Source organism: Aethalodelphis obliquidens, unplaced genomic scaffold, assembly GCF_003676395.1.
Source record: "Aethalodelphis obliquidens isolate GAN/ISIS:26980383/991018 unplaced genomic scaffold, ASM367639v1 scaffold30, whole genome shotgun sequence".
Classification (NCBI taxonomy): domain Eukaryota; kingdom Metazoa; phylum Chordata; class Mammalia; order Artiodactyla; family Delphinidae; genus Aethalodelphis; species Aethalodelphis obliquidens.
The window spans coordinates 19750179-19768694 of record NW_020837974.1 but is presented as its reverse complement, the minus strand read 5'-3'; the positions used below and the strand labels follow the sequence as shown (position 1 = coordinate 19768694).

Sequence of the window (18516 nt, the reverse complement as noted above, 5' to 3'; positions counted from 1 at the left end):
GTTGCATGGACCTTCTTGGAGGAGGGGTTGCCTGAGAACACAGCCCGCAGAGGACTCCCGGGGCAGGGGACACAGCCTGGGCAGGGACTAGTGAGGTCAGAACCAGGCTCCTAAGAAGAAGGGGGCATCTGTGCACTGTCTGCTATTGACTGTGATTCTCCCTCTATCTGTGAGAATAAGAGATGTCCCTTCAAGCAACTCCTTACCTTTCCCCTGTTCAGACTAAACCTTGGTCTCCATACCTAGGGGGGTACTTGTGGTGATCAGGCAACAATTTGGGGACCCATTCACCTCTCCATGTTCTGCTATGACAGACCCCATTGCCTTGTATCCACATGTCTTATCTCCTCTGCTTTAAGAGTATGACCTTCTCAGAAACGGGACCCAGCTTACTCAGCTCTATACCTCATCTGTGAGCCTTTCCCAGGTACCAGGCACTGTGGCGGGGCGGGGCAGGGGGCAGGGGAGAGATGAGGCAGAGCGTAAATGCAAAGAGATAAAGTTAATTCTTGCTTTGGGAGCTTCTAAGGGCCAAAGGCCCAGTGTCTTGAAGATGCTTTAAGGGAGTTTTCAAGATTATTTTGACTCTCTCCAGTTCTCACCCTACATCCTGATTGTAGAGCCCAACCCCTGTGCGAGATGCGACACTATTGCAAGTTGCGTATACCTTAAAGCTTGGGGCTTGCTCTCTTCTCCAACATCACCAAGTCCTGTGCTCTGCTAAGTTAGACTGAGTCCCTCCAGCCTAGGAAGACGCAGAACTGGGTTTGGGGTGGGTTTTCTCAGTGCAGACCATACGCCAGGCATAGAACTACCTGTTGTGAAAGGGGTAGAGCCAGAGCCCAGCCCCTTCCCTGTTCTAAGTAGTCTCTTGACACATTTGGGGTCAAGATCCCAGCTTTGTCACTTTCTGGCCGAGTGGCCTTGGGAAAATTAGAAAACCTCTTGGTATCAGTCTCCTCATTTGTGAATGAGCTACGTCCAAGGTTGCTATGAGGAGGAAATGAGATTATACATGAGAAACACTTAACACAGTGCTTGGTACCTGGTACACGCTCATAGATGCTGGTTATTCACTTCACAAGCATTTAGCATTGGCCTTGGCCTGGACCAAGTACTGAGGTATAGTGCTGGGTAAGCTGGGTCCTGTTTCTGAGAAGGTCATGCTCTTAAAGCAAAGTAAACAGACATGGGGATAGTTACAAAACAATGCAGTGGGGGGCTGTGATAGCAGAAGTTGGAGAGGTTGTTGCCTCATCGCCACAGGGGCATCTATGTTTTGGGTGCAGGGATGATTTTCTGCTGGGGCCCATTCCCTGAATCCCAGACAATCTCCCTACCACAGGTCATCAAGGGAAGGAACATTCTAGGCAAATGTGTACAGTATTCCCCTGTGTGGCTTTGGCCCACCAGCCTCTTGTTGGGGTCTGCTGGTGACGAGGGGCTACAAGAACATTGTTCACTCCACTGCAGGCAGGACTAAGCGCTGAAATCGTGTTTGCGAAAGTATAGAGCGGGCACCGCCATGCAGAATGGTCCTGGGTAGCTCAAAGGGGGATTTTGGGTGGTGCACGGATTTTAAATTACATTCTTTTCAGTTCACTTTATGTTCTTCTGAGTACCTCAAAGAGAATGTTTCTGTTTGGTGCTACCATGGCCATTAACATCTTTTTAACACTTGACTTTTTTTTTTTTTTTTTGCGGTACGCGGGCCTCTCACTGTTGTGGCCTCTCCCGTTGCGGAGCACAGGCTCTGGACGCGCAGGCTCAGTAGTTGTGGCTCACGGGCCCAGCCGCTCCGCGGCATGTGGGATCTTCCCGGACCGGGGCACGAACCCGCGTCCCCTGCATCGGCAGGCGGACTCTCAACCACTGCGCCACCAGGGAAGCCCAAACACTTGACTTTTTAACGAAGAGAGAGGACCAAGCTTCAGGTTCTGAGCTTTGGCAAAGAGCAGTTTCTAAGTCGCTGTTTTGCTTTTATTTTCTATATATTTTTACAGATTTCTTTCATTTATGGCAATATAAAGTCTTTTCATTTTTAAATTTTGAGATATTATAAGACAAATATAGAGAAACCACACACAATTGATGTTTTAATAATGAGTTATTACAGGTTACGTTCCTCATACCACCATCCAGGTTGAGAAGGAACTTCAGCAGCCACTCTAGAAGCCTCTCTACGTCCCAATCTCAATCTCCCCGCAAATGGTAGCTTGACTTCCTTGCCAGTCTCTATAGTTTTATCACTTAAGTTTTAGCATCCCTTGATAAGATAGTTTACTCTTTCCCATTTGTAGAAATTTGATTTGTCTTTTAATAGGGTGATTTCCCTCTCCATTCCTTCCATCCCTTTCTTTTATCTGCTAAAGATCCTGGGCTGTTTGAGCCACAGCGTTTTCACAGTCTGGATTTTGCTGAGTGCATAGTCATGGGGCCCCTCCACATGTTTCCTCTGTCCTCTGTGTTTTCTGCAAATTGGTAGCGGGACCTAGAGGTTCGGTCAGACCCAGGTTTGACCCCTTTGGCAAGACCATAGATGGCTGTGTGTTTTTTCATCCAAAGTCACATAATGTCCAGTTGTCTCTGTTTTTGTAAAGTGTTGGCAACCAATGATGCTCTGTGCCTAGGTCCATGAATTCATTAAGGATTGTGAGATGGTGATATCCTAATTCTGTCATTCCTTTTTCTTTATTAGTTGGAATTCTTTTATAAAGAGAGACTTCCCTCATCTGTTGCTTGGTCCCCTGGTGATACAGTTCATATAGGAAAGGCAGGATAGATGCGTGACACTTTTTTTTGTTATTTGACAGTTTTCATGAACTGGCTCACTGTTACGCCCCAAAGGTGACAAAAGTTTGCTTTTAAAATAAAATTTTTGAGTAAAAGAATAGAGTCCTTGGGCTTCCCTGGTGGCGCAGTGGTTGAGAGTCCACCCGCCGATGCAGGGGACGCGAGTTTGTGCCCCGGTCCAGGAAGATCCCACGTGCCACGGAGCGGCTGGGCCCGTGAGCCATGGCCGCTGAGCCTGCGCGTCCGGAGCCTGTGCTCCGCAACGGGAGAGGCCAGAACAGTGAGAGGCCCGCGTACCGCCAAAAAAAAGAGAGAGAGAATAGAGTCCTTGTAAAGAAAAATATTCAGTGAGCAATAATTCACATTACATGGGACTTGGCAAAGATCAGGAAGGGCATACATCTTACAAGTCCAAATCCCTGGTGTTACCTTGGGGAGTTAAGGCCTAAAGGTATTCAAATAGTGACAGAAACGGGATTAGACTAGACTCTTAGACCTCTAGACTCTCTCATTCTCACATCTTTTCTTTTTTTCCGTTGGTGGTTCCCAAACTGACTCGTGGACATCACCACATAAAGGACAGTCTCAGTGGTAAACAGACTGAGTGGTAAACAAGGAGATCTTGTTCTCAAGGCCGGGCTGACTTGGAGCAGCAGTTTTCAATTTTAGCTGGATGTGTTGAGATTGGGGGAACTTGGTCATTTGTGACTAATATTCATTAAGTACAGTATCTTAATTTGTAATTTACTGTTTTAAACACGACAGAGTAGAGTGGATTTGAGGCTCTTCTTTTAACATTGAGCCTTGGATTTCATTATGCTTTCTGGAATTGGAGAGTAGGGTCTGGATGTGCATGGAAATTGTGCAGCACCCTGGGTCCCCTCCAGGAGTTGTCACCTGCCAGGAAATAGAGATTAAGAACCGAGAGAACATAAAGCACAAGAATTGAGTGAATTCGAGTCTTGTATGGGGATGGAGGCCTCCTACTGAAGACCGACCCACGGTCTCACACTCCAGCAAGGCCAGGGACGGAACAGGTTGCTTTCTTGTTGGTGAGGATCAGATGAAATCGTGAACTCATGTTGAGGGGCTGTATTGTTTGGGGGGGAAATGTAACTTTAAATAGCAGAGTTACGCTTGGCTTGGGGAGATACACTCCCTGCCAGCTGAACTCGAGGCCCTTGGGGGGCTGAGCGGGGTTGGCTGAGGGGAGAGCAGAGACCCTCCCATCTCACGTCCACTCAGCAGCAGATGCTCATTGAGTGAAAGGCCCCCACTGAAAATGTTTTTCATTTACTTTTTCTTTTGGCTAAGCACATATATTTTAATTTTACATAAATTTATTTCAAAGACCTAATAATGCCTACTATACGTGAAGCATAAGCCACATCCGTGGCAGCCCTTGCATGGGTCCTGACATCGTCCCAATGTCACAGACGGGCACTGAGGCCATACAGCTAGTACGTTTCAGGGCCAGGACTTGAACCCAAACAACCTGGCTCCGAGGGCCTTTACACTTAATCACTGCACTATGAGGTCTTTTGAGTGTACGTTACCCGATTTCCACTCTACCTGACACACGTGGGGGCAGAACCGCCAGCAGCCAACCTGTCTCCAGGCTCCAGCAGGGGCCCGGCCACATCCTTCACCTGGTGCTTCCTCCTTCAGCTTTCCCATCCCTGGAGTGGATCTGACTTTCTGTCTGTGCATCTGCCATCCTGTGGGCCTTTGAAAACTCTGTTTCGTTCCACCCTCACAAAACATCTTGGGTGGAAGGGATTATCTGACACCCGACTTGGCAGGTGAATGGATTGAGGAACTGGGATGTAGGGTAGTTTTCCCTGGACACAGCACAGGGTCACAGGCCCACTGAACCCAGAGCCCAAGCTTTTGCTAGCAAATTATGTTGAGTGGCTACCAAAGTGGCCTCAACAGGGATGATCAAAACCACAAAAAGCAGCAGCCTTAGTGTGTCAGCCTGTGTCAGGCACTGTGCTCAGGGCTCTACAGGTAACCTCTCATTTTATCCTGCTGACACTTCGACTGGGTGGGCCCTGTGACTACCCCCAGTGTATAGATAAGGGTGCTGATATTCAGAGAAGTTCGGTAACTTGAGCAATGCCACACACAGTGAGGGGGGTGGCGCTGGCATTTGTTCTGTAAGACTCTAGAACCCCAAACCCCGAAGCCTTGCTATCCTGCCTCTGCCTTACTTCCAGATTCCTTTTTCTAGTTTAGAAATTATCTTCATTGTCATGATCACATTTAATTTTAACAAGAACACCACAAGCACGTATTACTGTCCCCACTTCTGCAAAGGAAACCAACCCTCAGAAATTTGAAATGCCTCAGGTTACACTGTCGGTAAGTGGCAGGTGTCCTCATGCCCCTTCAGGTGTTCTTTTCACTATGAAAGAGTCACCTACTTACCCCACAAGGATGTTGCGATGATTGGAAAGACTTCGTGGTGGGAGTGATTTTCAAATTTAGGGAGCCCTGCCTATAGGTGAAACAAACCATTGTTAACCTGGCTCAGGTGAGCAGGAAGGCCCATGAAGGTGGTCATCGTCTCACGCTCACCTTCTGGAGTTGCATATCCTCTGACCCCCAGACTGGTGCTCCAGAGGTGGAGGCGTCCTGGCTGGAATAGGCAGTATCCCTAAAGCCAGCATCCCTGAAAGTCAGATCATTACTGCCAGTCTACAGGGGGTACTAAGGCTTATTGATTCTGTCAACAAATATTTATTTGTTGACATAAATATGTCAGGACCCAGCTGCATCCCTGTGAGGGTACATCAGTGAACAAAAGAGATAAAGTCCCCTGTTCCTTTGGAATTTACATTCGAATGGAGGAGACAGATAATAAACAATAATAACAAAAAATAAAGGGGGGAGAGATGGATGGATGAAGACAGAGATGCTATTTTTGATTGGATGATCAAGGAAGGTCTTTCTGATAAGGATGACATTTGAGCAGAGACCAGAGCAAATGAGGGAGCGAGGCACGTGGATGTCTAGGGGCAAAGTGTTCTAGACAGCAGGGAGAGTGAGTGTAAACGCCTGAGGCAGTGACATGCTCGGCATATATGAGGAGCAGCAAGGAGGCCAGTGTAGCCTGAGTGGAGCGTCATTTTGTATTTTGTGACCCAGAATTCTTTTATGAATCATCTACCTTTAAAAAATGACAAATTTATTATAACATGCTGCAAATTTGATATGGTTTTTTTGCTAGAGACTTAGAATTTGAAAGATAAAACATGCTTGATAAAACAGAAAAATCTTGAAGGTGGTCAGAATAGATAAAAAGGAAAAAGACACCCTACCAATATACAAAACAATTTTTGTCATTCTTAAAACGATACACATTTAATTTCTAAAAACTTGTTTAGAAAAGCAAAGTTACATCAGAAGTATTCTTAGACAACTGGATTTTAAAGACCCTTGAAAAGCATGCATGGCACAATGTTAACAGAAAATGTAAGATATTACATTCTATTTAAGAGATTATTCTAAATGTTTTAAAATTGAATCTGCACACGGAAAAGAATCAGAGACACAGATAAGATAAATCGAAACTTTGATTTGATTTAGGGAGGGGCCAGTGGATAATTGTCTTCATTTTGAATTTATATTATTTCAGGAGAGTCGATGATAAAACAAGTTAAAAGTGTTGAATGTGCCACAAGATGGCAAAAGTTAATACTCAAATACACAGATACAAAAGCCATCAGAAGGGGCTTGAATTTTTAGAGAATTGCTCATTAGAGGAACTGATCTTCAGAGAATGGGGTTTAGGCCAGTTGTTCTAGAAGCACAAAGGGATAAACACCAGCTTCTCAGTCAGATAAATCTGGGTCTGTGATTACTGGCTGTGTGACCTCCAGGAAGTCACTTAACAGATCTGCATATTCGTTTCATCATCTTTAAAGTGACATAGAAGTGAGGATTAAAAGAGGTGGTGTGGGCTTCCCTGGTGGCGCAGTGGTTGAGAGTCCGCCTGCCGATGCAGGGGACACGGGTTCGTGCCCCTGTCCGGGAAGATCCCACATGCCGTGGAGCGGCTGGGCCCGTGAGCCATGGCTGCTGAGCCTGCGTGTCCGGAGCCTGTGCTCTGCAACGGGAGAGGCTGCAACAGTGAGAGCCCCGCGTACCGCAAAATAATAATAATAAAAAATAAAAGAGGTGGTGTACAAAGTGCAGAACAAACAAAAAAGGAGGCTACCCGCATTATTTGAACTGGGCTGGAGGGGCACCTGGCTGGAGGGGCACAAAAGGATTATGTTTCCTCCAGCCCTTTTGCAGTTTTTCCCGGGTACAATTGTCAGCCCAGCACATTCATGCAGTTTCCCAACCGCCAGTGGGCACAGGCAGTTAAGTCTCCTAAGCAAAACATCTATTTTAAATGTTTTCTTTTCAATTGAACATATGCACTTCTTTTTTCTTTTTTTTAAAAATAGAATTAGATTTTATGAGTCATTGAAGGACAGGAATTACTTCCTCCCCAAATTTGCTGTTGTAGCCCAGCAGGAACTCAGTTGCAACGCATGCCGGGAGGGGCGTCAACCCAGAATGCAAAAAGGGACAGGGAGGGGGATGAGGATGATTCCACTTGTAGAGGTGGCCCCTGACGACATGTCCATTGAGCACTGAGAGTGTCCAAGTGGTCCTGGTAACTCGGGATCAACTCTGGGTTGGCAGCAGTATCCAAGGATATAGTTTAATGTAAGGGCGTTGCTGTAGGAAACTCTTGGCCGTAGTCTCAGTTGGCTATGGTTGAGTTGCAGGAAACAGAATACCTCTTCCAAACTAGCTGATGTTAAAAAGATAAAACAACAAAATAAAAGAATTATTGGAAGAAAAACAACCCAAAGACAAAGATGTACCTGAGCGTCATGAAGATCTAGAAACTGTAACTTCAAAGCTTTCTAGACTGGATCTCTGTTTCTTTTTCCTTGCTTTCTTTGTTTTCCCCCACACACCCCCCCCCCCCCCCGCCCCCGCTCATGGTAACATGGCTTCCCTAGTCCCTCGCAGTTTGCCTATCCACCAAATTCCCCGAATTCCAATTCATACACAGGAAAGAGAATCTGATTGATTCAGCATAGGTCAGTTGTTTTATTCCTAGCCCAATCACCTAGTCATTGGCTACTAATTCAGCAGGAACCTTTAAGAAGGGGGTGTATCTACAGGGAAGGAATAATTGGCGCTCTTGTCAGGTGGGAGACGCCACCTTGAATCCAAGGAGGCCAGCTGGGTTGGAGCAGGACATAGCCTGCTGCTAGCAATGCAAACATGGTATTCAATGCATCCAAGGAGAGGAAGCTGGAGAGAGCTTGATAGGTGTCTGGGCCTCAGGCAACTAAAGCCATCCAAGAATCTTGAGTGCAGGAAAGGACCCAGGAGTGCAACCCAGGCATGTAGAGCCGGGGTGGGGAGGAATAGACACAGCCTGGTTCTCTCTGCCCTCTGATGGTGGCTTTTGCATATTCATTCAATAATCAGAGGTCCATAGAATTCCAAGGAAGAAGAGAGATGGCCCTAGCCCTTGAGAACTTTGCTCTCTATGTGGAAGGGCAAAGCTTAGAAAGCAGAAAATACAGTTAGAGGAGCATCAAGTTGCTTGATTCTGATAGAGATTCTTAGGCTATAGAATACAGAGGAAAGAAGGTGTCCACACACTCACTTGAGTGAGCCTCTGTGAGTTTGCATGGACCCCATGCATTATCTGTTACATCTTTGCAAACCCATATGGAAGAGAAGCTATTCCTGCCCCTTTAGGAAGGCAGGGGAAGTTTAAGTAACTGATGCAAGGTCTCAGAGTAAGTAAGCGGGATAACCGGCACTTGAACCCAGTACTAGCTCGTGCCACAGCTAAGGCTCTTAACTGCACAGCTTCTTGATAGAAACAGATGGATCTTTGCAGTAAGAGGAACAGTTTACAGACAGGATTGATTCACTGACCAGCTTGGAAAATCACTAAAGATCATTAAATAGATTAACGCTTATGCAACTCACCTTAGAGCAGGGTACGCGCTTAGAGTTGCCCACATTGTTGATTTTCTCTGTCCATGGTATCTTATTAAAAGTGGCAAGTGTCCTCCTGACAGTCACATGGGCATTGTGTCACATCCCACTTTCAGCTGTCTTGGAGGAACAGTGATTATCTCTTTAAATGCCCTGCCCTGTCCAAGGCCTCCCCTGGTGAATTCTGCACATGCAATCCAGCCAGCGTTTTAAATCAGACTATCCTCATATTCACACTCCAAATTTGAAAAATTCTATCCCACCATTTTGCACGCTACGGTGACAGACAGATATTTAATTTTATTTATTTACTGATTGAATATGAGCGGTCACGGAGAAAGGAAATTTAAAATTAACTGAAGTCGTTTCACGCTTCAGAGACAAGGGCAAGTGTGTAAATGAAAAGTAACCGCAATAACGATGATAATTTGGAAGAAACACTTTGAAAGTTGAGCAGACTGGCTAGTTTGAAGAGAAAGATGGTGAGCTCGCCTTTCGGAGCTTTTAATTGGAGTTGACAGTGGAACACCCACGTAGAAACGTCCTGTAGCCAGCTGGAGCTGACTGGAGCTCAGGAGAAAGGGAGAGGATAGAAATTGAAGTCGAAATTCATCAGCCTAGAGCGATGAGAGTTGATGTTTTGAGCTGTGACAAGTCCTCTTTGGAAAACAGAGCAAGTAGCAGGAACCAAGCTGGACTTGGGGTCCATATTCAATACATACTTTCCGATGTCCATGTAGGAGAGACCAGCAAGTAGGTCCTGATCCAAACCCACTGCACGTGACTATGAGAAAGATCTGTGAAGCCTTGGAATAATTTTATAGGAAGCGTGGGGAACAAAGTCGGATTTCAGGGCACTATGGGGGGAATAATTATGTCAGAATTGGAGGTAGTGGGTGAGCTGAAGTCCCTCTCATGAAATTTCTCTGAACACATCCTACTTTAGATGATGGCTTTAGTTAGTTGTATATTAACCATGATTCTGAATTCCTATGGAATTAACCAAGATTCTGAATTTTCTGACGGCAAGACCTGTACCTTATCATTTTTGCCCTTTTAACACCTAATACCATGAATTGCAAATATCAATGCTCAATAAAAGTTCTAAAATTCACTTCTCTGCTCAAGATGGGCTCTAGATTGCCATTGGCAGTGTTTTCCAAATTTTGATGTTCCTTGCGTTGGAGTGGGAGATGAAGTACATGGGCAAATTACATTTATTTTAAAAATAAGTCATTTAAGGGATTGATGTACCAAAGCCAGACTGGTGATAGCATGGAGTCAGTAGACTCCAGAGAGGCATTTATTTTTTTACAGAGACAATAAATCTCCATTTATGACTTTGGTATGAAGTTTTAAAATTTTTAAATAACTGTGTTTAAGTAAAAAAAAAAATAAGGTAAGTTAATAAAAAACATTATAAAATAAGTAAATTTTAGCAGATGATTTAGAACAACGTGGTAAAGGTCTTAACGTAAGTGAGATGACTGACGTTTGGGTGGATGGCCTTATGCAGTTCATCATAATCTGATCCCATGTCTTGATCCCATCTCCTCTTTTGTAACTCCAGGCATTCTACTCTCCCTCTACAGGAATAATAGCCGTCAAAGCAGGGGCTTCAGTGCTAGTTATATTTTTAATAATATGCATTAAGATAAACACAAAACTCGAAAGGTAAAAACATAGCCCACCTAAAATGATCTCCCACCCCATTTTGGGAGACATTGCCATTTGGAAGTTTATCTGGTCTCCCCACTTGCCTGGGGGAATCCTTAACATCGGGCACCACAGATCGTTCACAGTAGCATCTCTGGCAGTAGAAGAGCCTGGCGAAGAGTGGGCATCATTAAGTGTTTGCTCGGAAAATAAAAGGACAACAAGATGCCAACCATAATGTTTAATAGCTGAAGAACTGGTGTGCCAACGCCACACTCAGTACAGTTCGAAGATGACAGATGTCAGGGTTGCCCCGAATACAGTGAGTGGTAGAAACAGACCACAGAACGTGGCATTACCCACCGTGGAGCTCTCTCCCTGATGTGGGGATTCTGACTAATGAGTCTGGGGGGGGCAAGTTGAGTTCTTCCAAGCAGAAAGCAAGCAACTGAAATCTCTCCCTCACTTTCTTCTCTTTCTGTGGCCGATGCCATCTGCTAGTTTTAAAAATAATTTTTAAAAGCAAGTGTTTTGGTTCTCTTCAATGTGCAGCAAAGACAGATGCTATTTTTAGGCTTGTTTTCTATCAGAAAACCCCCAAAGAACCAGGGGCAGGGTGTGGGCAGTTCTGGCTGACTGTCTCCGCTCTGCCACTAACTTGTAAGCGACCTTTTTGCAAACCTCATATGCCTTGGAGTGGAGGGTTCTGCCTCTCATTAGAGATGTTGAGAGGGTGAAGTAGAGTCGGGCTGAGAAAGTCCTTCAACATTTCAAAAATGATTGATTAACCTGTACCCGTCCCTTGTGGTCTGCCAGCTTTTTTTGACGTCCCTTCTCTTCTCCCCTGGACTGGAAGCTCCCAGAAGGGAGGACACACCCACACATCCATACAATGTCTGGGTCAGAACCTTACACGGGAAGCTGCATAATACGAGGTTACAAGTGTAGACTCTGAAACCAACCTGCCCGGGGTTCAAATCCTGCCATGGGGAAAAGGTAATGTTTGTCATGCTGGGTTGTTCAGAGATAAATGAGACACAATATGTAAAGCGCTCAGCTTAGTCACATCGTGCTTGCAAGGTGGTAGCTTCGTTTCGTTGTTTTTATTCTAATTATTATACACTCAATACACATTTGATAAATGCACACATGACTGTTATATGTAAGATAAAGTTCTGTGCACTGTAAGGAACACTTTTTTTAGTGGTGGATTAAACCTTTGTTGTATGGCCGCCATCATTGTTAGAACACTTTACATATGTCATCTTGGTACTTAACTCTATGGGCAGGTGGGTCGTGTCCACTTTACAGATGGAGAGAAAGCTGGAGATCTGAGAGGTTAAGTAACAGCTGTTGCACAGCTAGTAAGTAGTGGAAAGAGACTTCAAATCCTATATTGATTTCATAGGGACCCTTTGCCCTACACATCACTTCTCTGCTACCCTCCTCCTGGTCTTACAGCCCCGTACAATAGCTTGGTGACTTTTGACAGCAAACCCCCTTTTACACAGTGACCCAGCCACCTTAATATATAAGTAAAACAGAAACACATATTTCACAGTGCGACCAGTCCCGGAAGCCACACACTGTCATTTTTACAATATCCTGTTGGTTACACAAGGCAGTCCAATTCTCAGAGGGAAGGGACTACACCAGGATGTGAACACCGGGCAGTGGAAATCACAGGGGACATGGTGGAGGCTGGCTCCCACAGCTTACCTATTACCTATATATGATTCACTTAATAGTCTCCACTGTTTATTAAAATAAGATTTACTAAACAATGATAGCCACTAAGTCACAAGATTAACGTGCTAATTATATCTTCCAGTACCGACAAGTATAAAGTTAGCATTATTAATTTAAAAAAACAATTCACATACTGCCTGTGGTCACTTGCATACTTCCAGTGGCACAAATACTCCGCTTGGGGAAACAGTGCACCCAACCTGTCATAGAGTCCTGGTGGTTTTGATCATAAATCCCAGCTATTACCTGTTCTCCATTTGGACCCCAAGAAACTGTAAGAGGCTGACTTTGCTCTTTGCTGTCTTCTCCCAGGACCGCCTGTACTTTGTGATGGAGTATGTGAATGGTGGCGACCTCATGTACCACATCCAACAAGTGGGCCGGTTCAAGGAACCTCACGCTGTGTAAGTGAGAACTGGTGCTGTGCTTTTCCCTTGGGATAAATGGGTGGGTTGTTAGTTCTTTTGGGTTCCTAGTCAAATAGGGATTTTAAACATCTTGAGCTTTTTCTTTAAACATCTTGGGCTTCTGAGAAATACATGGCCGGGGCAAAGGGTGTTCTGCTGAGATGGGATACTTCTTTCTCTCTTGACACCAGCTAAGAACAAGAAGCTTGAAAGCCACAGCTATTTCTTTATCTCTAAGTTTCTTGGGGCCGCGCTGCGTGGCATGTGGGATCTTAGTTCCCTGACGAGGGATCGAACCCACGCCCCTTGAATTGGAAGCGCGGAGTCTTAACCACTGGACTTCCAGGGAAGTCCCTATCTCTACGTTTTGCCCCTGGCTCATGAAGAAAGCCCTATAGCTTCCTCGGGGAATGTCATTGTAGGTTTTGTGTATTCCTTTGCTGATGTTTATTGAGAGCTTACTATGTGCCAGGCCCAGAGAGTTTTTAGAGACTTGATCAAGGTCACAGAGCTAGTGTGAGGCAGATCCAGAATTCTGACCCAGATCTTCTTTGCTCACGTTCTCTGTCCGACACCACTCTCCCTCTGAGATGCCCTCGTTCCGGGGAGATGAAGGCGCAAGCTGCGTAGAGACTACGCTCTGTGGCTCTTGGGGTGGAGAGACTGACTCTGCGTCTTTGGAAATCTGTTTCCCCTGCTGAGCTCATGCTGTCCCCTTCAGTCCACAAGGCAGCTGGTCTCTTCTCTTTAGAACACAAATGTCATCCTGTTTCTCCCGGCTGTTGGAGAACAGGAGCACGGCAAGTCATAGGATCAGCAGAGCTAACCTCTCCTAGGGAGTTTGCCGGGCTCTTATCGTCCCGCTAGAAAGCTCTGGAGGCTCATCTAGGGCGCCATCCCATCATCGCAGAGGCCTGCTAACTCCTGTTCAGCTCAGCCTTGCCCCGCTCCTCCCACCTGCCCAGGTCATGAGCACTAATTCTGATAGGGTTTGCATTCTCATGCTTCCAGGTCGTGCCATTTGTGTATCTTGGCACAGTCCTAATGGGTTGGCTCTTCTTGTAGTTCTGACATCTAACTGACCACTGACCTTCGCTCCATTATCACACAAGACACATTGTCAGGACATTTTACAGAGCTCCCCAAAGGCCTGCCTAACCTTTGTAACGGGGCTTTCTGGTTCTCTCAAAAATCTGTTTCCTTCCGGGCCTTCATGAAGAGCTTACGCTCTAGCCAGGTGCTGTTTCCAATACTGGCTGAGCCATTCATTAGCTGTATAACCTGGTCAAGTTATTTCATGTCACTAAGCCTCAGTTTCCTCATTTGAGGAACAGGGAAGTGGTAGTGTCACCTACCTTATAGGATTGTTATTTAGATTTAATCAGATGATAACCTGAAATGATGCAAGGTTGATGGTACGCCTTCAGCAGATGTTAGCCGTTATCATGCTGGAGTCTGAAATGATCATTCTCCAGCCAGTTCATCACATCCCGTGGCCTCCTCCCCACCAAGCAGGTGCTGAACCTCTGCCCACCGCATTTTGTCCTTAGCCTCAAGCTCTGTAAACCCTGTTGATCCGTCCAAACTCTCATACTTCGTTTTATGAGACGTATGTTTGACCATCCATGGTGGAACATTAATGCCCTATGCCCAGTTCAATATTGTATTGAGTTCTGAGAGTTGCCAAGCATATGGTGTCCTTGAATTTCTCCATTGCTTTTTTTTTTTTTAATTTCAGATTTTATGCTGCGGAAATCGCCATTGGTCTGTTCTTCTTACAGAGCAAGGGCATCATTTACCGGTAAGTGAACCCCGCTGTACTTCCCGTCTCCTTGGTTCCTAAGCTCCTCCCTTCCCTGCCTCTTTCTTCAACTGCTTTTAAAATTAGAATCCACGGTGGGGGAGGAATCCTCCAGTGCTAACTTGGGCATGTGCTCTGCCAGGCAGCATTGCCCACTGCCCTGGCAAAGTTTGGGCAGCTCTATACGATGACAGATCTTCCTCCAGTGATGGTTCAGAGCCTCGAATGTGAGACCATTTGCTCAGAGGAGGGGGCTCACCCCTGGGGACCCAGTCCTTCTTTCTGTCACCCGTGAATCCCACATTTGGGGAGCAAGCAAAGAATCGTGGCTGGCAGAATGTGCTGGATCATATTATTAGGAAACAAATTTCTTTCTTTCCTTTTTTCTTCTTTTTTTTTTTGCTATGTAACTATAATTTGGAAATGGATCTCTGAGTAGCTTGCCCTGAAAGACAGGATTAAGCTCAGGACTTGGCATTTGCCCGTTTTTGCAGGAGCAAGTGTATGATCATAGCCGGATGAGTCAGCCCATTTTATATCTCATGCAAGCAAACTACGGAGCCTGGGGCTGCTATATGTCAGTGAGTCCAGGATGTACAGTTCTCCTTACACTACACGGATGCAAATGGCATTACAGTGCAGGCTTGCGTTGGCTTGTTATGCAAGGGAGGCTGGCGCGTGGCACAGGGCTTCCAAAGAGGACTTGGCATGGGCGAGGGTCTATTTAAAAGATCCTAAAGAGTCATCAGAGTCCGTTTCATTCATTCATTCATTTGACAGACATTTATTGAAAGCCTGCCATGCGCTGGCCTCTCGTCTAGATGGTGGGGATACAGCGTGAAGAAAACAGACAAAGCCCCACCTTTGTAGAACTCATATTCCAGTGGTGGAAGACAGATACGTAAATCACACAAATACAGTCTGTCGAGTAGTGAGAAGTACTGTGGAGGAAAGTCAAGCAGGGGAGGGGTCTGGTGTGGGCTGGGTGGTGGTGGGTTGCCTGTCATTCTGTACAGAGCATGAGATTAGGGTCTGAAGAGTTAGGGAGGACCCTCGGAGGCCTGGTCTTACTAAAGCAATTGAAGGATATGGGACTAAAAGGCATAAAGAGATCAGCCTTGGTGATCTCAAGGCAGAAACTGGAAGGGAGGCTATGGGCCCTGGTGGGATGGAGGGATGGAAGGTGAGGGCCTTGCCAGAAGCCTGCGGAGTCCTGGGGCTTTTTTTCACTCCATGAAGTAGCACATCCGGAATGCATAGAGTCCCCCCTCTGCCTGTGTGCTCCTGAATGGAGGAATGAAGGTCAGGAAGCCAAGTGGCTTTACGTGGCACAGTGTGATCTCAGTGAAGAAATAGAAACAGAGAGAGTAACCATAATAATGTAAACTGTAAATTGTGTGGTCATTCAGCCCACGCTTGTCCTCAATGAATATGTGTCACCACGTATGCGTGAGACGGGACCTTGAAGCCTCTAATTCCCCGTTTCTCCTTTGACTGTCATGGCGGGAGCATCTTGTGCTGAATGTAATTCTGGTGTTGAAAGGTACACATTATCTTCCATACGACATGACCCCTAAATTCAAGCCCGTGACTTCCGCTGGTGCTTACCCAAAAAACCGGGGATCATGGGTAATTGTTCACTCTACATGGCTTTCACCTTATGTGCTGACATTTGAACCTAACTCCTATACGAGATGGACCTCCACCAGAATAGAATCAAGGCACTCAAGCGTTGCTGAGAAGATTAAACAGAGGACTGTAAGTTTATTGGAAGAAACTCCAGTCCCAGTGGAGGAAACAGGAGACGAAATGATTAGAGTCCTTGCCAACAGGGTTGGGATTGAAGGCAAGGTTTCCAGTCTAGCAGGGAGCTGGATTGGGAGCTGGGGTCCATTTGGTCCAACTCATAAAATGCAAAGATTAGCATTCTAGGTGCTAGACCGTGCCTAAATGCAAAGCTTTTTCTGCTAATGACACATTCTCTCTTTCTTCCTCCATTATTTATACATTTAGGGCATATTGATCACTTTTTTAAGCCACTCAACATCTGAACCCCTTTCATTTGTGAGTAGGAATGGAGTCCATATCCTCCTCTAAAGATTTAACGTGCCAGATACTTTCACAGCCTCCCTGTAGGAAGAGCAGACGCACAACTCAGGCTCTGATGCCCATCACACTCACTGAAGACCTTGAATCAGAAGTTAGTGACCAAGAAAACAGAGGCTTTAGAATCGAGAGGGGCCATAGTCCATCAGCTACGTCTGGTTTCCAGAGGCGCGAGGGGAAGCGGTTCTTAGCAGCAGCATCCAGAGCCCAGTGCTAGGGCTTCATGGAATAAGGGATGATGTCTGTGCCCAGTGGTGACATCAGTGGCATCTTCGCTGGGGCATCTCTGTGCTGCAATTAGGCATTGTTCCTGGCTGTGCAAACCTCCAAATCTGATTCTTCCGCCTTTTTGGAGATTCTCTGAGCTCTCCAATTCCCTTTTAAAAAATTCCTTTTTTGGCTGAAATAGTCAGAGTTGGTTTTTGTGGCTCACCATCAGGAACTTCAGTGGAGACAGTATTTGCAATTGATAATCAAGTGAAAACTGTAAAAAAAATTCACATGACAGAAGATGTATGGTTTTCTAACTTCATAGAGATTGGTTTCATGCTGGTAAAGTCTTTAAATGTTATAAATGCCCCTCTTCTTCATTTGGATCTCTAGTTATTGGGACAGTTCTTAAGTAAAGAGGATGAGGAATCATGCTAGACTTGCGCTCTCTGAGGACCATGGCTGGAGATGTTGGTTGCGGGGAGGACAAACGACCCTTCCAAACTTAGTGTCTGATTTGTAGATTACCGTCTCTGGAATGTGTGTTGATTTTGCCCTTGATGGATTTGTGAACATGAAACATCTGACCAGCCCCCTTTAGAAAGCAGGAATGAAGATTTATTACATTAAACAAAAGAATGGAGTGGGCTATCAAAACACTATTATGTGACAGTGAATATGACCAGGGCGTGCGCCAGCCCCATGACCTGCTGGCTCTTAGCACCTCAAGCTCCTTTTCTATAATAGATGAAGATGTCCTCACTTCCAGAGTTGCCCCAGCTGCCTCTTTGGGGGCATGTGGTCAAGCTGAGGGGAATGTCATGGATCTCCGTCAATCAAATCACATGCAGACCTGGTATGTTTAGGTGAAACAAGTGTCTGCAAAGTCAGCTTTTCTAAGTTCCAAGCTGGCCTTCAGAGACCTCTGTGGCATGTAGAGAAACATGAAGGCTGGATATGGGTAGCACCATGGACAGCACCAGAGATCGTGGAATATTGCTGTTGGTAAACACTGGGGTGCAAGTGAGCTTCCCCTTGGATGAAGACACCTCACAGACATAGACAGTAGATGCCAGGATATATTTTCAGGTTGTATTTGTTTAGTTGAAGATGATGACAGCAACTACATTCAAACTAACTTACATTAAAGGAGGCATTTTCTGCTGACACAACTGAAAAGTCCAGGAGGCAGATCTCACTTCAGGCCTGGATGGATCCAGTGGCTCAAATGATGTTATGAGCATTTATTCTCATTCTCTAGGTTCTGCATTATCTATACTAGCTTTCTTCTCTCCATCTGTGACCCCTGGCACTTCTAGACTTACTTTCTACCACCTGAGCCATCCCAATGTAAAAAGAGCTCATCTCTTTCCTGATGGTATCCGCGAAAATGCCAGGGCTGATGTTGACGTTCAGAGGCTTTGAGTAGCTCATAGTGGGTCACATGGCCATTCCTGAACCAGTCACTGTGACCAGCAGGATTTCCACTGGCCAGGACAGGACCACATGACCACTCCTGGAACCAGAAGTTAAGAGCCGCATCACCAACCATGAGAATCAGGGAAGGTGGTTCTTGAGAATCAGGCAAGATGGTTCTTCAGAGGAATATTAGGATGCTTGAGAATGGCTTGAGAATCATGGAAGGTGGTTCTTCAAAGGAATAATAGGTTGCTCTCACCCCAGGATGCTAGAATAGGCAGAAGCCACAGATGTCCACCACCCAGTGAAGATGATTTAAAGGAGAGATCTGAACTGAACAGTAGATCCCTT

At 45.7% G+C, this 18516-nt stretch overlaps 1 protein-coding gene across 2 annotated transcripts in view; it reads left to right on the top strand.

Moving 5' to 3' along the window:
* Positions 1-18516, top strand: part of PRKCB (protein kinase C beta) — a 311495-nt gene that overhangs the window by 255135 nt on the left and 37844 nt on the right. For both annotated transcript variants that reach the window (XM_027126616.1, XM_027126615.1), the window contains exons 11-12: positions 12535-12626; positions 14368-14430. In XM_027126616.1, coding sequence (XP_026982417.1) covers positions 12535-12626; positions 14368-14430 — 155 coding nt within the window. The remainder of the gene's footprint in view (positions 1-12534; positions 12627-14367; positions 14431-18516) is intronic.